Genomic DNA, 22,783 nt, shown 5'->3' on the forward strand with positions numbered 1-22,783 from the left:
TTGCACGAGCGATGTAAGCAATCCCAAGGGACGCCCCCAGCAAACCGGGTCCTCCCGCCCCTTGCAGCTGGGCCGGCATCGCCTCTCCCCGTCCAACCCTCTGCTTTCCCTGGCCTGGATCCCATCTGCTCCCAATCACGTGCAAGTTCAAGCCGTGCTGGGTCCATTTCTCCGAAGCATCCTTCTGAATACATTTTTAATGTGTTTTATACGCCGGAGAGGGGGTGGCGGGGGGGGGGGGGGGGAGAGGGAATAAGAAAACGAGGGAGCTAATTCTGAGGTTAGCAGGCAGCCCTCTGCTACTAGTTATCTTATTTAAGCACATTTTAAATTCTGCCTTGGTCCCCGCCTGGAGCAATAAGGCTTCGACGGATGGTAATTTCTCCCCAGTCCCCTCCTGTAATGAGGTTGTGCAGCGGAAGGAACTGCACACCGACTGCCCCCCCTCCCCCTATTTGTCTCTGTCCATCAACCCTTTTGCAGGAAGACAGTGCCACCTTCGGGTAGAAGGAAAAGAAAAAAAATAAAGGGGGAGAAATTATTTTCTCCAGGGTTTCGGTATTATTTTATTTGCTCCTGTGCAACGCTAGTTTCAAGATATGCCTGTGACCAACCTGCCGAACCCAGACCAGAACATATTTAAGGTTCCAGCATGAATCCCCCGACGCCGAATACAACAAACACAGAACAACCCGAGAGTAAAGGACGATAGCGTACTCCCTGCATCCTGCAAGGATGCCTGCTCATAGCCGCCAGATACTTATCCATCCTTAACGCTAGCAGCCCCCACTCTGGGGGTATATCAGGGCCCTTTGAACAGGTTAAACTCCCCTTTGCACTCACTCAGCCAATGCGCCCAGATGGCACGGAGCCCTACCCAGATTTTCATGGGACCTGCTCAGGTGGATCTAAGTCATCATCACTGTTCTTGACAGCCTTCTTTCCCCCAGGCCGAGCAAGGCTTAAAGATTAAACCCTCAGCGGCTCTAACTTGACAGACTGACCCTACCCAGAGGGGCGCCAAGCAGATAGGGTGTTATTTCCCCAAAAGACAAGGTTTTATTCGCTAAAGAGCCAGGGATGGAGAAATGGGCAAGAACTGGAATCCTTTCTTTGCAGTACGACGGCTTTAAAAATAAAACCACCCCAAGGAGCTGATGAGCATTTGGGCGAACCTAACTTCACACTTTCCTCTGCACACTCCCCCTAGCACTATTCCATGCCCCCGAGAGCGAGCATGTAAGCAAAGGGGAGCAGGTGTAATCACTACTCTTCTTTTAAAGACCCTAAGGCCAGATCCTCAGCTGGTGCAACGGGGCACAGTGCCACCAAACAAGCTATGCCAACTTACACCAGCTGAGGATCTGGCCCTACATTTGAGAGAGAGTAAAAGATATAAAACCCTGCGAAAGCTAAATGGACTGCATCGTTCCCCTCCCCCACTCCCCAGAGAGCCCCAACCCCTAAACACACAACGCTCAGCAGCTGCATCCCGCCACTGATTGAGATGCTGATGCTGATTGAAGATGCCTATGGCAAGTTGCAGCGCAGGAGAAATAACCCAACAGCCCACGTGGGAATCCCACCAGCGTGTGTATGTTACCCATAAGGAAGGGGTGGGAGGGCGGACAGAGAAGCGTGCAGGAGCCTGGTCCCTCCTGAATGTTTTGCAGGCCCTTGGCACTTCTCACTGGTACCCCCTGCTGTGGTCTCCGATGGACCCTTGGGTTTCATTTCTGCTCTGTTACTGCTGCTCCAAAAAGGCAGCTGCAACCCAGGGCCCCGGAGAAGCAGTTGGAACTGCAGGACTGAGTCTGGCAGCGCAGCCGTAGCAAGGGGACTAAGGAACGAGACCCCCATGATTTACCACACTGCGTTCGCTCTCTTACACGCAGGACTTCTGACAACATCCGCCCTCCCTTACGCCCCAGCCTGGATGTACCACTGGCTTGCTCACCAAGGGACCTAACGCAGGATCTGTTCCCAGCTCTCTCCAACCCAAAGCCCATTTCCTGACGCAGTCCCAAACCCTCATTGTTCTCGTTACGTGCTCGCTGTATAGTGCGCCAGGAGGCTCTGTACATAACACATGCCCGCAAATTCTGTTTGCTGCTCTCCCTGGGACTTTCCAAATTCACCTTTCGGTGGCCCTAGACAGCTGATTTATCTGCCCGGACAGGTGAAAAAGTGCCTAGGTTTGTCTGCAGGACAATTAAAGTGCTGTAGCAGCAATGGGACACTTGGGGGGATGGCGGGGAAGGTAAGAGAATCCCGACAATTATTTGAACCTGTTTATCTTCATCACCCCTGGGAGCCCTGAGACCAGCCGGGCGGCACTGGAGAGCTCAGATTCTGGTTACGGCACTCACAGGATTTCAGAGATGACCAATGTTTCAAAGCACAGAGTACCTTTTTCCTTCCAAACCTGGGAGGGTAGGGAGAGGGAGATTGACTCAAGTTCTCAGCAGAAGAGAAGAGAAAAGGTCACACTTCTTCAAGCCCAGATGTTGCCAAATACCCACAGAATCCAAATATCGACAGGGAAGTCACTCAAGACGGCAGAGTTAGGAAAGCACCTAACTACAGCTACATCTGCGCTACACACCAGCGTCGCCGCGCATAGAGAACACGTAGCAGGTTGCGTCCACACAGCGACGTGCAGCGCAAGCGAAAGGCTCTGGCAGAAGGGAGATAAAAGGGAAAGCCTCCTTCCCTGTCACTGGAGTCTTTCCCTGGAGCTAACAGCAGTGTAGAAGGGGAATCATGGCTTAGGTGAGTAGGTTATATACTCGCATGCATACCCACACCCCGTCACACGTGTCTAAGCCATGCCTCACCGGCTACCCTGATATTTATATCCCTGGAGGGTGGGCTATGCAGGTACGTAGTCTACAGGCTGCTGAAAGAAGCATCCAGGGTAGATGTACCTTATCTGTAGTTAAATCTGGGTCTGATTCCTGACTCTGCCACTGATTCCCAGTGTGACCTTGGGCCAGTTACTCCAGATCTCTGTGGGGAGGGCAATCCTTCCTTCCTCCCACCCTGGGTCTGTCTTATCTGTTTACACTGTAAGCTCTTTAGGGCAGGACCCATTTCCTATTTTACATCTGTACAGTGCTTTGCACAACTGGGCCTTGATCTCAGTTGGGCCCTGCAGGCTCTACTACATAATTATTATTAAACGATTACCCCACCTTGCTGAACTCACAGTTGCTCAGATTTAAGAGAGAGCCCAAGATGAACTGTGAAAAGCAGTGGGGCAAATTTATCGCTGGTGTGACTCCACCAACTTCAGGAGAGTTGCGTCAGGGTTGAATTTGGCCCATTATGCCTGTCTGCTGGAAGTAGGCGAATAGTCATCACGCGACCCGAGTTCTCCCGTCACACAACCGGGTTTTTCATTGGTGTGCAAATAAAAGAGAAAATCAGAGGCTAATTACGCTCGGAAGCTCCTAAGTCAACAAGGCTTCAATCCCCCTATGACAGCAGCTCAGCTCTGAGACGCGGCAATGAACGGACCCATTCAGGTGTTTGCGCATGGACAGCTCTCTCTTCTCCAGGGAAATAAAAGGAGATATGTCACCTTTGGGAATAAAAACCTAGCGCCATAGCAACATTGCCTCCGGCTGTCGCTGCTCTGCCCGGGACAAGGTGTGCAAATAAATACGAGGCTGCTTGCACCTCAAGCTGCACAAGCGCACGACACGCAGACAATCAGAGCAAGAGTACCCCACGCCAGGGTATAAAAACCCCACGGCCCCTCTCAATTCACCTTCTCCCTCTCTGCGGAGGTGCCAGACGCTTATTCCTGCAATGGGATAGCCGTGAGACCTCGTTTGCATTTCCATGCACGAGCCCTCACAGGCACTGCATGGTTTTTAACATGTTTATTTACCGCACTGGATTTTTGCCTACGGGCTGACACAGTTCTCAGTGCCACCAGGCCACGAGGCATCAGATTCGATAAGCTCTGGAAGACTGGCCTGGGCCAGTAAGTGGACGGGGGCGCAGTGTTGCTGGAAGAGCTGTCAGTGACAATCTTTCCTGAAGGACGACCCAACACTCTCACAAATCTTGGGAGACAGGCCAGTCCTTGCCTACAGACAGCCCCCCAACCTGAAGCAAATACTCACCAGCAACCACACACCACACAACAGAACCACTAACCCAGGAACCTATCTTTGCAACAAAGCCCATTGCCAACTGTGCCTATCTATTCAGGGGACACCATCTATCTATTCAGGGGACACCATCACAGGGCCTAATCACATCAGCCACACTATCAGAGGCTCGTTCACCTGCACATCCACCAATGTGATATATGCCATCATGTGCCAGCAATGCCCCTCTGCCATGTACATTGGTCAAACTGGACAGTCTCTACGTAAAGGAGTAAATGGACACAAATCAGATGTCAAGAATTATAACATTCATAAACCAGTGGGAAAACACTTCAATCTCTCTGGTCACGCGATTACAGACATGAAAGTCGCTATTTTAAAACAAAAAAACTTCAAATCCAGACTCCAGCGAGAAACTGTTGAATTGGAATTCATTTGCAAATTGGATACAATTCACTTAGGCTTGAATAGAGACTGGGAGTGGCTTAGTCATTATGCAAGGTAGCCTATTTCCCCTTGTTTTTTCCTACCCCCCACCCCCCTCAGACGTTCTTGTTAAACCCTGGATTTGTGCTGGAAATGGCCCACCTTGATTATCATACACAATGTAAGGAGAGTGGCCACTTTGGATAAACTATTACCAGCAGGACAGTGAGGTGGTTTTTTTTTTTTTGGTTTTTTTTTTGGGGGGGGGGGGGGGGGGACCTGAATTTGTGCTGGAAATGGCCCACCTTGATTATCATACACATTGTAAGGAGAGTGGTCACTTTAGATAAGCTATTACCAGCAGGAGAGTGGGGTGGGAGGAGGTATTTTTTCATGCTTTTTGTGTGTATATAATAAGATCTTCTATACTTTCCACAGTATGCATCCGATGAAGTGAGCTGTAGCTCACGAAAGCTTATGCTCAAATAAATTGGTTAGTCTCTAAGGTGCCACAAGTACTCCTTTTCTTTTTGCGAATACAGACTAACACGGCTGTTACTCTGAAACCAATCTTTCCTTCAACTCAGTAAAAAAAAGGGCCACTGCCCAAACTAGGGGGCACTGTACTCCCGGCAGAACACTTCTGCAGAGAGAGAAAAAGGAGGTTTTATCCTCTCACACGCCCCGAGGGTCCCAGGACACTCTTTGCACATGGGGGGGGGGAGGAGAGGGAGCACTAAAATCAGACCCAGACACCAAGGTTAACCCGTGTCATTAGACTATACTTCCTCCAAGTCTACTGTCCTTTCAGTAGGCGACAGTACAAAGAAAGGGATTACCCAAAATGGCTTGGGGACATCCAACGCCTCTAGATAATCAGAGCCTGGATAAGAAGAGTTTCAGATTCAGAATGAAGCTGGAGAGCCATCTGTCTTGGATGGTTTAGACACAACAAATCCCGCATCTGGGCAAGGAGTGAGACTAGCTGACCCTCGTGATCCCTTCTAACCCTATGGTTCTAAGGAACAGGCTCATCATTCCGATAACCAAGGGGTCGGCTGCGATCTCCGCGTCCTGTCTGAAGTGGCTGTGCGCTCTTATGCTGCTGCTGGGTTCCACCCCAGAAGCGGTTGCATTTCAGCAGCGGATGAAGTGGCCACGATGTAGAGTTTATGGCCCTGACCCAATCAGTGCCCATGGAAGTCAATGGAATGACTCCCAGTGACTTCTAACGGGCTTCTCCCCCGATGAAGGAAGCAGCTTCACTATGGTGCTACGGCGACGCAGCTGCGGCACTGGGGCGTAGACATTATCCTTAGAAAGGCAGTAGCAGGCAGGGCTTATGTCCCATAGCAGAAGTTCAGCACGCACCTAGCGCTGATGCTATTAAGGGGACATTATGTTGTTCAAAGAGGAACCCTTTGGATAAGGCACGACACCAAGAGCCCATCTGCCCTGTTCCAGCCAACACACAATGCCCTCTTCTCCTGGAAACTGGCTCTGATACCCAACCCTGTGTGAGCCCGACCCCGTGTGAGCTGCTGCACAGCACATTAAGTGCTTTCCCTTCTGCTTCTGAAGTCCCTGTATTAACACGGCTTTGCAGCATGCCTGCAGCCTGGAGCGTATGAAAAGGGTGAATGTAAACACAACACAATGCTGGGAGAATGCAATTCACGTCACCCTCCTTTGTCTGCAGCCCTCTCCGAGAAGCTGGACAACAGAATAACTTTCTCCATCGATTTTGCTAGTTACTATTTGGCAAACATTGCTTCCACCTTCCTGCTGCAGCTCTCATGCAGGGAGAAACCAAGCTAGCTCCGTTTCAATTACCTCAATTTCCTGTCTACAAGCAACTCTGCTGATCCAGCAAGATTGGGCACAGTGCTGGGGCTTGCAATGGTTAGCTGCTGCTGCAGTGCAAGAGGTGTGGAGACCTCGGGTTAGGGAACCCAGCCTAGCAGACTGGCCTCTAGGTGGAGCCTCAGCTTGCTAAGTGGTCTCCGTGGCAGCGGGCACCTCACAAAAGGCATAGGAGATCTTACAGACTTGGGCTCCGGGTTGCCAGAGACACATGCCACAGTGTAGACCAGCCACAGCAAAACCCCCATCAGTACATCTCAGAGCACTTTACACATGTGGTCAGTATCATGGCCCCCGCCTGGCACAGAGAGGGGACGCAACTTGCCCAAGCTCACCCAGCAGGGAAGTTGCAGAGCCAGGAATAGAACCCAGGTCTTCCAGGCCCTGGTCCAATGCTCTATCCACTAGGCCACACTGCACATATGATGATTGGTGGCGGGGGGGTAAGAACTATTCCCACAAGAGCTTGCTGTAGCGTGGGGACTGTTTTACAAGTGAAGAGGCCAGGTAAGTTACAGGAGCGCAAGGGGCTCCCGAAGCTCCCGGTTGCAGGCCAGCCCATTACAAAACAGGATAGAGCAAAATTTCTGCTCGCTCCCTGCTCAGGTTAAAAAGATGTGGGCTGGACTACGGCCCAGGTTACTCATTTCAATAAGGGTCTGGGCTGCTTTTGTTTCTTTTAGAACAAGAAATCACAACAGGTCTATGAACGCAGTCACTCGGTGGGAAGTGCAGTGGTGCTGGGATCAGCTGTTCTGTTAGCCTTCACTTATTCTTAGGCACCGTCTGAGCCTGGCACTCCGCTACGGCCACAGGTGGCCCAATGTGAACCCCAAGGTGAGATGCTCACCCTGGCTCTGCCACTGCAGGTCACAGTTTATCCCCATTTTACAGATGGGGAAACCCAGGCACAAGGCGGTGAAGTGACTTACCCAAGGTCCCCCAGCAAGCCAGTGGCTGAGCCTAGAACAGAACTCAGGTCTCCTGAGTCCCAGTCCAGTGCTTTAGTCACTACGCCACAGATGTGGTCATACCAATGAGCTCAGTTAATGGACACAAAAGTAGCTTGATAAAGCCTCATAGTAAGTTCAAGCAACATGGCAGCAAGTGATTTCTAACAGGGGCACTTCAACAAATCACAGCTCACGAGAACAGCCCCCCAGTATGCAATAGGACAGTCCCCTACAACAAAGGGTTAAAATCTATACGTACCCTCCCTGCCCATCCCCTATGTGACTATATGGCCACATCTGTCACATGGGAAATCAGAGCCCAGTGTTTTATAAGGGCGGGGGGAGAACTATCCGTTCCTACTTACTTAATGCAGCCAATGATGACCTGGGTCAGAGGGTAAATTAACGGCGCCATGATCTCGCTGGGGTAGATGGTGCTCAGGACCCGACACCAGAAGAACAGGCAGTGGATGTACTGCCAGTTGTAAACAGACTGGTAGTTCTCCTACAGAAAAAGGAAAGGCACACACGCTTGGCAAACGAATGGCCGAGACAGGAGCTGAACCTCCTTTCCGGAGCGCGCACGCAGGCTCCTTTGTATTCGGAGGCAGTGCGGTCTAGCAGAAGGAGTGCACAGCTGGGAACCGGGGACTCTTGCATTCTAACCCTGGTTCTAGCAGTGACTAGTTACGTTAATCTGGGGAGAGGCGGGGCTGTGCGGTGAAGGCCCTAGTAAGGGATTCAGGAAGACAGGATGGCTAGAGGTTTGCACAATGCTTTGGAAATGCTAAGTACTGCCCTTGGGGTGTTGTTCCTCGCAGCATTTATCTGCAGCTATGCTTCACAAGTGGAGCTCCATCTCCTTAACACCTCAGCCCCCAGCATATGGAGGGGCAGGGCCATGCTGTGTATGGGCCTTTCCCGTCCACTGGCTAAGGGGGACAAACCCTGATCTCCCATGGGCAGCCAGGCTGGGAGATCCTTCTACATCTGTGCTGACTCCCTCCCTGGTCCACGCACTCTGGAGGGAAGAAAAATAAACCTCTAAAGCTACAGGGCAGAACCAGCTTCCCCCAGCAACCGTCCCCTAAGGCTCCCGCTGAACCTACCTCCCCTACCAAGTGACCTGCAGAACCACTAGGATCTCATTTCCCCAGGCAAAGCAGGACACAGGGCCCAGCTGCTGCCACCAGGGGGCTCTGATTACTCCTTCAATTACAATATTAAAAGAGAAGCTCCATCGCTCAGGTACCACGAAGACGGGCAGCACTTTTGAACCGCAGGGAGCGTTACTGCTATTCATTTTGAAGACGTGCCGACGTGCACTCAGGGTCAAAGAGAGCCTCATGCAGCCATGACCGGCCCGTCCAGCACACCCACCTCCCAAGAGTTTACAGACCCAATTACAAGGGGACACCGCAATAGCAGGTTCCTTTTACAGCGCCCAGGGAACACAAAAAAGCAGGGCCCAGGGTGAGCTTTCAGCTTTATTTCTAGGTACAGCCTGCATGTCAGCCCAGGAGCCGCCTTCCTAGTTACCAGACAAAACAACGCAAGAGGTCACTTAGGTAATTAATACTTGCCGTGTCACTGCATTCTCAGATCATCCAGGCTGGCTGAGCCAGCCTGAGTGGTACTGCAAAGACCGGGCCACACCTCTACCCAAGAGTTAGGTGTTTTTTTCTAGTTTCAAAATGAACTTGGGAAGTGTCTCCCCTCCCTGCCTGGTTCTGAGCAGCCTGGAACACCAGAAAAAATAAAAACCCTCCATGAAAGAGCTATTCTCAGCCGGTGTTTCCCACCCAGCTGGAAGCACCAGAAAGTCCACATGGAAGCCAGTTCTCCGGGGACTTTTCAACCAGAGGCTGCAGGCCCAAGAAGCTCGGAATTCGGAGAAAAATCCCAGCTGCTGGCAACTTCCACAGCTGCTCCTAGTGAGGGGCCTTTGGCTCCAAATTTCTCTCACCAAATGAGATTCTTTCTTTTATCAGCTAAGGGTGATAAACTCTGATGACTACGGCTCGTCTCCTCTTACATGTGCTTGAGCAGTGTGTGCATGGAGTGGACAGTGGACTGCCTGCTTGTAGCATTCCTGAATTACACACAAGCCCAACACCTTGTGGTAGGGCTTAGGTAAACATTCTCCCCTTCGGTCAGGTTGCACGCCCGTCCATGCGGCTCGGACCAGCTGATGGCTTCTGTAAGCACCCGGTGCTCATTTCACACTAATTGACTTGTTGTTGGGATTTGGGCATACTGGTCGTGCCGCTCTAATTTAATCTCTCCCTCCGCCCCCACTTTCAAACCCCTCCTGGGAAACCAACCAGATTTGGGGACTGTCTGGTCCAGGGCTGAAGGTGTAGGAAGCCAATACAATCCAATTATGGGCATATGCCCAGGCCCAGACTTTGCTTATCTCGGCTGGGTTTATCCCTATGTCTGAGCATCTAGGAGATTTAAGTGGTAACCAATCCTGCAGTGCACAGGAGCAACCGAACCACTAATCCGCAAGGGTTTGTTTTCTCAAACCCGGGTAAAGACAGGATTAGCAATCTGACAGTGTAAACAGGTCAGACTGGACAGGGCACAAATCAGGCCTGCTTCAGAGGGACTTAGCTGCTTGCCTCAATGAAATTACAGAAATGGCCTGGGCAGGTGACACAGGCTGATGGGGAGATGTGCCAGGCAGACACCGCAGTTGGAAAGAGCCACAAATAAGGGGCGGTTTATAATCTTCTGTGCTCTGGGTTTTGCTAAGCAGCTGAAATGTTCATTTCACATACACGGCAAGGCGAAGGAAAGGAGATGCCCAGGGTGAGAGAGAGAGAACATCTGCCAGGATCTACATAGCTTGGGAAGAGAGAACTACCTTGCCAGTATTTGCTCTCCACCTCCTTGCTAAAAAACCCAAACAGCGACATAAATGAAAGCGTTTATCCTCCCATGAGCAGCTGGCAGAACTCTGGGTCCCTCTTTCCTTTGGCAGAGCAGCCACCTGCTGGCTCCTTAGCGCATCATGAAACAGGCTGGTCCCCTTCTGACTTGGCTGCCTGCTTCGTGAAACAAGTTCCTACCAAGCCCAATGCTATCAAAATCCCACCGGCACTAACTTCCCCTGAATTCTCCAAGGATGTCCCCCATGTGCCAGCTGACTTCCCACCATGTACTCCAGTGGGGTCCCTAACACGCACCAGTCAGTGCTCTCCCAGGGGTGCTGGAATAATTTGTATAGTGGGGGTGTTGAGAGCCATTGAATCAAACTGTAAATATTGTATATAATGGAGGCTCCAGAGAAGGCATTTCCTGGGAGTGACACCAGAACATGAAGTACGAAATCATCCGCCCACACCCCAAGGACTCCAAGCTTCCCCAATTCCGGTAGGGAGTCTCTGTCAGAGAGAGAATCCAGATCCAGTCTCTATTTACACAGTGCTGTTCAACCCCAAAGAGACGGAAGCACTTTGCAAAACACACACAGGCAAGTCACTTCTCCCACCACTGGATTGGCCCAGGCTAGGCAGGTGCACAACTCCCCAGCAGCTGGGAGTGGGGTGCACTGAGCGGGAAGAGGTAATTAGCCAAGGATGCTGGGGCAAACTCCTACTCATAGATCTTTAACCGTCTATGCTGAGCAGACTGACCCTGGTTTTAAAGGTCTCATCTACACAGCCTCCCACCCCCTTCCCAGCGCCGGGCCTGGAGCACAGCTTGCCTAAAGAGACGAGATGCCCTTGCTCAGAGTCTAGCTTAAGGGTCCAGGGTGAACAGGCATTTCAGCCGCAATGCTCCAACAGGGCAATCTGCTCCTCTCCTTGCCACGTCTCCCAAATGTAGTGACCAGCGGCATTGAAGCAGGGACCGGGATTTTTTTTCCCTGTCTCACCATGCACAAGGCCACACATCAATCTGAGTTAAAGCCGACGTTGTGGGTGCGTAACAGCAGCTTGCAAAACTCCACGCATGGGCTTGTTCACCGAGCTGGGGTTTGGAACCTACCTTCTTCTTCACAGTCATGGCGCTACGCAGGTGAATGGCAAGCTGGCGAACGTAGATGAAGGCGTGCTGGTAGGACACCTGCGTGTCCAGGGTGTACATCTCCGTCAGGGTGCGCTGCATGAAGTTGATCATGGGGAGGACGTTGGGGGAGGTGAACCTGGAGTTCTTCACGTAGGAGATGTACATTTGCTGCAGGAAAAGGCAAGGCACGAACCAGGAGTCAGAATGAAAATCCAGGCAGGGAAGGAGCGCTCTCCAACAACCCTCAGCCAAAAACTCGCCACCACCTGGCTTCCAGCATGTCCGTGCTCGGGACAGGGGCCAGCCTGAGTGCTGCCCATGCCCTAGGATCCTTGCATGCCGGTATGTCTACACGCCATCGGAGACAGAGCAGCAGCATAGCCCCAGCTCACAGAGGCAGATCACATGGCCTAGCAGACGGTGCACTGGGCTGGGACTCAGGAGACCTGGCTACTACTCTCAGCTCTGCCACTGGCCTGCTGGGTAATCTTGTGCAAGTCACTTTACCTCCCAGTGCCTCAGTTTCCCATTTGCAAAATGGAGATTATGCGTCTGTCCTCCTTTGCAAAGCACACTGAGATCTGCAGATGTTAACAGCTAGATATTACTGTTATATTATAAGAGCACACCCTGCCATTACCTTGAGCACGGGGTTCAGGTACAACTCCTTTTTATGGCGGCAAATCTTGTTCAGTACCAGGAAGGCCAGCACTCTCACTGTTTCTTCGCCCGTGCTCCACAGACGGATGGCTTGCTAAAGAGGAAAGGAGGGAGAGAGGCTCGTGTGAGCAAAAGGACAGGGTCCCATCCCATCAACAGAGAGGCCAGAGCTTTCCCTGACCCTTCATTTCGGAGAGACAGAGAGGAAGGGCAGGTTGTGCAGCCATCAGGAGCTCAGCACTAACGGCCATCCCATGCCCACAGCCTGGCTGTGAGCCACCTCCACGTTACGCGCCAAGATCAACGCCCTCAAACACACCTGTCTGATAACGTCAACAGGGGCTGCATGTGCTCAGCGCCCCTGAAAGTCAGGCCACTCATATGTGGAGGCCTACACATGGACTTCGACGCCTAGATCTAGGCATCTACCTCTGAAGTTGAGTCAAACTTCCCCCCCAGGCTTTTCCTGACCAAACTAGAAGCCTCTCTTCTAGCTACAGGCAGCTCTGTGTCACACAGCGCTCTGCCAACCCTGTGAAAAGGAGGTCATCTGCGTATCATGTCATTTTACACAGAGCACACCCAATACTCAAGGCCAGAGCCAACCTGACTGTGGTTCCTGGAAACCAAATGCTCTCCAAACACTTCTCAATCCCCACCCTGGCCTTAAAGAACAGACAGATGCCCAACACGCAATACAGAGGCTTACGAGCCAGGATTTTGCTGCACCACCTCAGATCACTGGCTTATCCAAGTCCAGTATTAAGATGCAGAATGTGGCTAAGAGTACTGGACCAGAACACAAGAGACCTGGACTCGATTCCTGCCTCTGCCACAGACTCCCTGTGGGACGTGGGGCAAGTCATTTACTCTTAGGACCTATGCTCCCCATTCTGTCAAATGGAAATGATCTATTTAGTTTAGTTTGATTGCCAGCTCTTTGGGGCAGGGATTCTCTCTTACTAGGCATCCGGTAGAATGGGACAGTGATCATGGTTGAAACCTCGAGAACACACATTGTAAGTATCCCATCTCTCACAGCAGCTCAGAGAGGCAAAAATCCCCTGCAGAACCTGATAAATTGTGCAGAACAGAAAATTCCTCCCTGACAGCGCTAGTGAGAAGCCTCGAAACAAGTGATTTAAATTACCCTTATCTCAGCATGCAGCACCACCAACATCACCGGCCATACATGTCTCCAGCTCGGCTCGCCTTCTGCTCTGTCAGACCTCTCTGATTTAACGCTCCCGTTGCCCTCTTGCCCACACGCCACTCCTCCTCCCGCTCTGTCACCCACAACTGCTGAGCGTGTGAGAGAAAGTCACTGCACAAATATTCCACCCCCGAGCCTCCAGAGGAAAACGCTATCACACGTACACAGACACCCCACAGGGAGCAATTACTCTCCAGGCGATTAGGAAAACAGCTTCACTGTATCACCACCACATCTCTCCGGAACGGGTACCACTCCTGCACGACGTGCCATGGGGATTCACGGCCACGTGCAGGCGGATCCAAGCCCCCGCTGAACTCGGCGGAAGGGTGACGGCTGGCACCTAACGACGATAAATGGAGGCCTGGGTGCTTAACGGAAGAACAGCCCAGGGAAACAAGGAACTGAACTCAGGGCCCCAGACACTGTTCTGGCAGGGTAACCAACCCCAAATATCCAATACCATGTGGGATACACAGGGTCTCACTTCTCTCTAAATTAAAGTTTCCATTATTCTGTGCCTTACCTTGAGCAGCATGCGGCACTGCTTTGGGAACGACAAGAAATAAGGGACGATGGCGTTGACGTGGTGAAGGACAGCAGCTCCAACAGAAGCTTCCGTTAAACAAGACAGGAGCTACAAGGGGGAGGCAAAATGAGATTGTGGTCAGTCCCGCAGATCCCACCCAACTTCTTCCGTTCCCATTAGCAGCAAACGTTTCCTGGGTGCCAGGAGTGGTGCAACCCAACCCGCACTTCGGGCTACAAGAAGCCAAGCCAAAGAACTTTGGAGCAAATCCAGGAGCAGGGCCAGCGCAGTGGTAAATTCGCTGCTTAGAGGGACCTGGCTACAACACGAGGCTGAGAACAGCCAACATGGCTCCTGGGCTGGCTGGGCTGTGGTGGTGACAGCAACCCAGTGATTTACAGGCTTTCCCCAGCAATCCTCTGGCAGAGAGCAGAGGCACCAGCAGGGATCGAGGGGTTAACTCCCACTCCACAAAAGGGTTACTGAGTGGCTCTCTTACTGCGTGGCTGGTCCTTTAAGGGAACTTGAGCCTAGCCTGGCCACTGACTGATCAGCTACCTCCCAGCAGAGACTGGTTAAGGGATTACAAAAGCCAAGAAGTGCTCGGCTGGGAAGGAAAGCTGCAAGAGGAACGTCGCTCCTCTGGCAGGCCCTGGAGCAGCGGTGAACCAGCCTCGGGGCCCCAGCAGAAGATCCCAGGTCAGGGGATGAGATGGTTTACAAGTGGGACTTATCCAGAACCATTTTATTGTGTCTGAAGGATAAACTGTGCCCTGAAGGAAAGGCCTGACAAGACTGTGGGCAAGGTGCCCCTCCTGAGCTGGGGAGACAGGCCAGCTCCTTACAGACTCCTTAACAGCTTCTAGGGTGAAGGGGGTAGAGAACAGACACACCACAGCTTAATATCTTTGGGAAGGGCAGGCTCAGCCCTCTCAGGGACAAAACCCAAGCTGAGGGGTGTTTATTTAGGGGGACATCGAGTTTACAGTCACTGCAGTGCTGAAAAGTGTTTTACCAGCTACTGTGCCAACTCATACTGCAAATCACCACAGCTGAAAGAGGAGGCAATTGGTCTCCTCTTTATCCCTTCCACTGCTCTCCTTTACGCAAGCCTGGATATCACGCTGTGGTCGCTGGCAGCTATAGCCTGCAAGTCTCTCACACAGCCACAGGAGAGAGTAAAACATATTTTTTAAAAACGGGAGCATGATTATAAAGTCAACATAACGTTGGTGCGAGGGGGTCTGCTCGATAGCAGGCAGAGAACTGGAAATACTTTTTAACTTGTCTAGATTTTGAGTTGACCACACAGAATCACAGAAGTGTAAGACTGGAAGGGACCTTGAGAGGTCATCTAGTTCAGTCCCCTGCACTCAAGGCAGAACTAGGGAATAGCTAGACTGGGGTGGGCAAACTTTTTGGCCTGAGGGCCACATCGGGGTATGGAAATTGTATGGTGGGCCATGAATGCTCACGAAATTGGGTGTAGGGGTGCGGGCTCTGGCTGGGGGTGCGGGCTCTGCGTTGGGGCCAGAAATAAGGAGTTCAGGGTGCAAAAGGGGGCTTCGAGTTGGGGTGTAGGGAGGTGGGTGTAAGGGCTCTGGGGTACAAGAGGGGGCTCTGGGCTGGGATCGAGGGGTTCGGAGGGCGGATCAGGGCTGTGGCAGGGGATTGGAGCACGGGGTGGGGGGCTCAGGGGTGCAGGCTCTGGGCAGCACTTACCACAAGCAGCTCCCGGAAGCAAATCCCCCCTCTGGCTTCGAGGCACAGCCAGGCAGCTCTGTAAGCTACCCCGTCCGCAGGTGCCACCCCTGCAGCTCCCATTACCCGGCAACCACGGCCAATAGGAGCTGCGGGGGGAGCACCTGCGGATCGGGCAGCATGCAGATCCGCCTGTCCATACCTCCACGTACTACGTAGGAGCCAGAGGGAGGTCATGCCGGCTGCTTCCTGGGAGCTGCGCAAGCCTCTGACCCTGCTCCCCAGCGGGAGCACGGGAGCGGGGCAAACACCCAACCCCGCTCCCCGGCAGGAGCTGAGGGCCAGTTTAAATGCTCGGACGGGCCGGATGTGGCCCCTGGGCTGCAGTTTGTCCACCCCTGAGCTAGACCATTCCCAACAGGTGTTTGTCTAACCTGTTCTTAAAACCCTCCAAAGACGGAGATTCCACACCCTTCCTAGACAATTTGTTCCAGTGCTTAACTCCCTAATGTCCAGCCTAAACTGCCCTTGCTGCAATTTAAGCCTATTGCTTCTTGTCCTATAAGCTTGAAACATCTTAATGATACATAATAATAATAATAATACCTAGCTTTTATCTAGAGCTTTTAATCGTTAGCTCTCTAAGGGAGGGAAGTATAATTATCCCCATTGGACAGATGCCTTTTCCTGTTCTATTGCAATCCTTAGTTACCTTGCTTGCTGTAAGCACTACCCCTCGAGGAAAAGGCTTTGCTGCTCAAGAATGCTTTTCTGCTGAATCATTTTGACGGCTTATGGCCTGGAAGGGTGTCAGCACTTTCACTTTGTTTACCTGCTCTCCCTTCCCCCAAGAGCCCCACCACTGCCTTGGAGAATGAACAATTTATGCTGTTTTCTTGGTTTTTGTTGTTTTTTAAGTCCAACTCTCCCTCATTTGGGGGTACACGATGAAACAGTCTGTTGGCTTCCCTAAGTCTTCCCCAAAAATCTTGATCTAGGAGGAATGGAACCCAGCTTTATAAACACACATTGACCCTCCCTGGAAAACTGGACACCAGCAACTTAGCACAGGTGGGATCTTCTAATAAAGTTGCAGCAGAATTATAGTTGGTGAGGTTGGGATATGGCGCCTGATAAACTCAACCTCATTGCAGGTTTCACTGCAGGAAAGGGAGCATCCATTATGAAGCAGGCCCAGGACCTGAAACGACTTTAACCTGATGAGATTTCAAGTTGAGCAGAAGGCAGGCGTGACCTTAAAACTGCAAGAATTGCCTCCCAGAAGGAAGCTGAGTTTGTGAAATCAGAGCAATTAATGCCACTAACACAGTCATCTGCTTTGTCAACTGGCTCGTTTGTGTTTAGGTGGCGAGGTGTCACCTTTAAAGGGACGGTTAGCTAGAAGCAAGCAGTGTATCTCCCTTCATCCTAGGCACATGATCCCAAAATATAAACCTGCTTCCCATCAGAAACCCAGCAGTGCCCAGGACAACAGCCTCCTAACAGACATACTGCAGGTCTTTACCTGGATGGTGCAGCTCAGGTACATCTTGACATCCAGTCTCAGCTTGCCCCAGAGTGGGCTGGTAGAGGGCAGCACCATCCTAGGAATGAACAGGGAGAGAACACAGGCTGAGTGGGAGTCGCGTTTAGTTTAGAGCTAAAAGTGACAATGAATCATTACACTATGGAAACTCCCAGGAAACCAGCATCTTCCACATGGCGAGGAGAGGGGGGGCGTAAAAGCGTTACAATCTCATTATAAAAGGAGTAAGGCTTTGTCATCCAAAGGGTGCCCCAGGCCTGCACGACATTACTCCAGGGCACAAGGGGAAGCTCCCGCGCATCCCTCTCCATCTGGCTAACAAAACGGATGCTGAAATGGAGCGGGGGTGTCTGGCATTCAGCCCCATTTGCCTTCTGTTCAGGCATCCCGGGGCCATGGCTTAAAAATAGGACTGATTTCTATTGCAAGACGGCAGGAGTTACACGGATTATGACGTACAATTATGAGTGGCCTAGCCGGCGTGAGAAAGAAAGCACCGATCTCACTTGTGCCATTCATGAGCTCACGCCCACATGGACTAACAACTGCAGGGCTGAGTGTTTGCCAGGCAAACCTACCATGGACTTCACACAGAGTTCGCATCAGTAAGGAGTGCAAGGAGGAAAGAGGGAACTGTTCTCTGCAATCAGCACTATATTGCTATTTCAGAGCAACAGCACAGGGAACGGAGACTTATGCTTTGCCACCAACGCCAACAGGAAATTCGGAGTTGACCTCAACCCCCATCCCGTCCCTAACCAGGCCAAACAGGGACATTAACAATAGTAGCATTAAAACCTGCCTAGGATGCCTTTGCACTTTGCACACTTGCATGGCAGATAGAGTAATGCCTGTGTAAGTGCGACCACCTCTGGGGTGGAACACTCCTGCTACGTAACACTGCATAAGATTGTAGGGCAGAAAGAGAAGGAAACCGCAGCGAAGATTCTGGTAAATGAAGAACACAGATACCCTAGGTGGAACACGGCCAGGATAGAGGGACTAACACATCTTGCAGAGAGTGCTTGGGGATCTTTTAACAGGTGGTCAGAGCTTTACTTCCAGCACCACTGTAACACTGGTCTAGGGGGGACTCAGAGCTAAGAATGGTACCAGCAGCCCTGGATGACCCTTGGAGGTCACCCTTCCAAGTACTGCTCTAGCCGAACCCTGTTTACCATGGGTCAGTACGAGATCCCAGCCCAAGGCAGTTTGGCAGCCAACCAGAATTCCAGCAAACAAAACTGGGCCCATGAGTCAGAAATCCCCCCGTCTCTAATGAAGGCTCTAGTCAGCTCAGATGACAGCAGAGAGGAATGCAACACAGAGCTTCTGGACTGACGCCTGCATTTAGGAACAAGGGATTAATTGTACCCTCACTAGCCCAGCTGCGCATTGCTGTTCCCCATTCCATCCATGATCTAATGCAGACCAGGTCAAACCTGGAAGCTCTCAACCCACCAGAATCTGGCGCCTAGCACACCCACAGCAGTAAACATCGAAAGCAGTAGGGTGAATTGCTACCAAGTCACATCTCAAGGGCAAGCAGGTCAGTCACAAACCATTTTTCCCTTCACCCCAAATAAAATGCCACTTTCTTCAGAATTCCCCAGTGCAGGAGGAAAAGGTTCACGCTGGACACCTCCTGCACTGGGGAATTCAGAAGGATTGAGGCTCAAGGATAAGAAGCCCATAGGCACGAACAAATGGTTTTTCCACTACACAGGAAGAGCTGCATCTCTGCCAATTCTTCCACCTGCAAGAGCTGCTTCTCTGTCAATTCTTCCACCGGCATGCCCAGGCCTCAGTGCTGGGAAAGGCCCAGACACTTATCTGCAGTGCAATTGCCTGGAACTTACTTTGATTTGTCTTTCAGCACCTTCACCTGAAGCAGTTTCTGCAGGCAGCCAAAGAGATCCCGAATGCAGAAGGACACCAGGGCATTAAATACTGAACCAAAAAAGAACATGTCAGTAAAATACTTATGACTGGTTTCCCATTCACTTCCCGGCCCCCTTGCTAACCTGAAACAGAACTGTCACCACTGAGCTCAGAACAGGACCTGGGGGTCTTTCACAGGTTTGCACAAATCAGTCTCCTCTCTCTCCACCCACTCCCACTCAGGAATTCCTTCCTGAAGAGTAAGATTCCTTAGATTGTAAGCTCTTTGGACAAGGACCCCTTGCGCATGAGGTCCCTCTCTTCGCTCTGGGTTGGCACAGCATCTAACACACGGGGGGCCCTGGTCATGATTGGAGCTGCTAGGTACTACAAAGAATAATAAGAGGCAAGAAACCAGGAATTACGTGTTTTGGTGGTGTTTTTTTAAAGCAATGTCATCAGATAGCACCTTGTTACTATGTCATTTACTGAATTAGAAAACGAAGGATTGTCTTGAAGGGAAGCCACATTGAGCGGCTGTAGTGTTCCACATGGGCACTACGGAGTGGAGAGAGAACACCCTCAATCGATTCTGAAATGCAGCAACGATCCAGGGCTGATTCTAAGCAGGGTGCACTAAGAAGCTTTTCCAGCACCCACATTTCTCAAAAAGTAGGCAGCAACTAAATTTCCGGGGGACAGATGCACGTGAGTTGGGACAATTCTTTCATACTTCAAATAAATAAAATTAATGCAGCGAGGAAAGAATCAGCAGTTGACGCTAAGTCACAATTTTAGGTGAGACATGGTCATCCCCATAGCAGCAAATGGGGCTGTTAGATAAGGCTACTTTTGCCGACATCCCTCAGTGCTGTCTCAGGTCCGCCCGAACAATATTAGCTGAAATCCTGCTGCTTCAGGACCCCCTTCCAGAACGGGCACTATACAAGGTGGGGCTGTCCCCGCGTAGAACCTTCGTCATCTGGAGGAGTTATGCTGTTAAACTGAAAGCCACAAGATATGCATGGAACTAGGATGAAGATCATTTTCATTTCCACTGATTTTATTTTCTCCTGATAGGCCTTGAATTGCCACACACCTTGTCCCCAGGCCCTTATTCCACACCACCTGCCCCCTATGAAATAAGTCTAGACAGCCTCTAGCCGGAACAAAAGCTCTCACCGGCACTGTCGGTGACTTTGAATTTGCTGGGGTCGGCCCCACCGTCATCTCCTTTGGTAGTTGCCACAGATGCTTTAAAGGCCTGAGCGATCTCATGGAAGAGCCTCGGTGTTAGTTGCTTCTGGGAGAGAGGAATAAAGAAAGGTCAGCAATAAAGGGAGAGGAAAATGGAGGCAGCTATATTCCTTCATTAACAATCATCCCTCATTATGCGCTTTTCATCAATAGAGCTCAAAGTGCTTCACAGAAGCAGGAAAGAATGAGTATCCCGTTTATACAACTGGGGAGACTGAGGCACATTACACAGTGTTCTAAACGCTATTAAAAAAATCTGCAGGACATGCAGGAGGCAGAGTGCTTCAGAGGAAACCTGGGGAGTGAAGACCAGATGTGCAACTTCACTCGCTTCCGTGGCCTCATGTGAAACGCTGGAGTCGCGCTGGCCTCTTAACATAGCCTGCAAACTGAAGCTGAGACCCCCGGTCAAGCCAGTAACCCTGCAGGGGCCAGTGTCACAGCTAAACAAGCCAGATGCCTCATCCACATGTTACACGGTTGGCAGAACCGTCTTGCTCAGCGTGCTCATTCTATCATGCTGTTCTGTGTACAGGTTTCTGGGTGAGAAGACGCTGCCGAGGTGGACGAGCACCAAATTTGCTCTCTCTCACACCTGATACACACAGCTTTGCCCTGGAGGTACACGCCGAACCACAGGAGACCATTAGCCTCTCCGAACATGGGCTCCAACAGCCCTTCAGCCACAGATTCTAAACCAGATGATCCAAAAAACAAGTAGATCAGGATTCCAGATTTCTGGGGATTGCAGCCACAGCCTGGGGGAGGAAAACTATCAAGGGGGACCTTTATACTACACAGAAGACATTCAGAGTCAGAGAGAAGCCTGTCCCAAAAGCATACAATCAATGGGACTCTGTGGGTATGTCTACACACTAGAGCTGGGAGCGAGCCTCCCAGCCTGGGAACACAGACACACACTAGCTCAGCTTGAGCCAGCATACTAAATATAGCAGTGTGGACACAGCGACACAGGCAGCATGGGCTAGCCACCTGGGCACAGACCCAGGGGACTGGGCCGGCTGGCTCTCCGTCACATGCTGCAACCTCCACGCATTCAAGTCAAGTCACTCACGTACATCAGCGCATGTGGGATTGGGCCCTAAATTAAGAGGACTGTGACGGGGCAGCTGCTCCTCACTGGCTGGCAAAGGGTTAATAGCAGCCCTTGGAGTGGCTGTGCAGAACCCAGCCAATCAGAGGAAGAGTTAGAAGCAGCCAATCAGGGCCAGGCTGGGCCCTATAAGAAGAGCCCGCAGAGCAGAGGAGCAGCTCAGACTCTCCCTGGAGCTTGAGGGAGAAGGACTGGCTGCCTTTAGAGAGGTGTGCCCGGGACACAGCAGTGCTGAGGAGGGTCAGGGGGGCAAGTGGAACTCCAGCCTGGCTGGCTCCCAGAGGGAGGCCTTGATACAGGGGCCGAGTAGGTTCTGGGGCTACAGGGAAGTGGCCCAAGGAAAGCAGGTAGCTGCAGAGGGGAAGGCGACGCAGTGAGCAGCTGCCAGTTATAAGGTCCCTGGGTCAGGGCCCAGAGTAGCGGGCGGGCCTGGGCCCCCGCATTTTGCCCCACTGGCCGCAGAAGGAAGTGGCCAGCCAAAGGACTGCAGTTCACCACACCGGCAAGAGGCCGGGCGAAGGACTGCCAGTTCCCCGGGAAGGGGGGAGACAACGGGCTGGGGCACAGATGGAGTGCCGTGTGCTGAAGAGGACGCCATGGTCCGGGAGCGACGCAGGTCCCCACAGACAGCGGAGATGCTGGAGAAGCAGTAAGAGAGTGAGACACCACAAGAGGAGGGTGCCCTGCTGATGGACACAGCTAATTCCCAGAGTAACCAGCAGGAGGTGCCACAGTGGTGAGCACAAACAACCCCTTACAAGGACAAACAGGAGACCATGCAGTGGTGTGATAGAAGGGAGCAAATAATACAATCAGGCAGTTACTTAGGGCTCGTCTACACACAATAATTGCCCTGCACTAACTATGCTATGCAATTAAAGCAGTACAACCTCCCTGTCTGCCCCATATTGGCATAAAGTTGCCTCAGATTTGTATAACTATTCCCTATGGGAAGAGGCATAAGCGATACTGGTCTAACTGCATCTGTAGGGAGGTTGTACCAGTTTTAACTATTTCAATAAAACAGGACATCGCTGTACTGTACAAAGACTGTGCGGAGAGCAGGCTTGAGAATAACATTTGTGCTTTTAACTAGCAGTGACAGGAACCAAACACAGACCAAGAGGCAGCAAGGCAAAGACATTTCACCCACTTCGCCCCCCAGCTGGCAGGCCCAGTGGCTGGGCCATCTCCCTGGTGCCTAGTGTCCATATGTTTTTAAAAAGCAAGGATCTCAGCATTGTGCTGTGGGGGAGGCCTTTCAATCGAGCCAAAACTCTCCCCCCACTTACAAAACAGCGGGCTCATCTCTCACCTCTGCAGCCTGTTTCCATTGTTCCACCATCTTCAAGGTCACGGTGATAAAGTCAGCTTTCTTCCGCTTGACCGTTTCCTCCTCCTCCTCGTCACTTGCTTCCTACAACGGCCAGAGACATTGACAGGGTGGCGCTGGGTTTGCAGATCAGTCTCTGTTTCCCCCGCCCACCACTGCCCCTTGAAAG

General features: G+C 51.6%; 1 protein-coding gene across 2 annotated transcripts in view; it reads right to left on the reverse strand.

Annotated features, from left to right (window-relative positions):
- The window catches only part of NOC2L (NOC2 like nucleolar associated transcriptional repressor), an 85,078-nt gene that overhangs the window by 56,885 nt on the left and 5,410 nt on the right, over positions 1–22,783 (reverse strand). Inside the window, exons 4-11 of one of the 2 annotated variants that reach the window (XM_077837200.1) lie at positions 22,597–22,698; positions 20,093–20,210; positions 18,889–18,979; positions 17,009–17,087; positions 13,780–13,890; positions 12,021–12,134; positions 11,360–11,548; positions 7,729–7,868 (exon numbers count right to left, since the gene is read on the reverse strand). In XM_077837200.1, the coding sequence (XP_077693326.1) occupies positions 7,729–7,868; positions 11,360–11,548; positions 12,021–12,134; positions 13,780–13,890; positions 17,009–17,087; positions 18,889–18,979; positions 20,093–20,210; positions 22,597–22,698 (944 nt within the window). Of the gene's footprint in view, positions 1–7,728; positions 7,869–11,359; positions 11,549–12,020; positions 12,135–13,779; positions 13,891–17,008; positions 17,088–18,888; positions 18,980–20,092; positions 20,214–22,596; positions 22,699–22,783 lie in introns of both variants that reach the window. The other variant, XM_077837199.1, reaches the window with a different exon arrangement.

The sequence above is a fragment of the Eretmochelys imbricata genome, chromosome 18, assembly GCF_965152235.1.
Source record: "Eretmochelys imbricata isolate rEreImb1 chromosome 18, rEreImb1.hap1, whole genome shotgun sequence".
NCBI classification, from domain to species: Eukaryota; Metazoa; Chordata; order Testudines; family Cheloniidae; genus Eretmochelys; species Eretmochelys imbricata.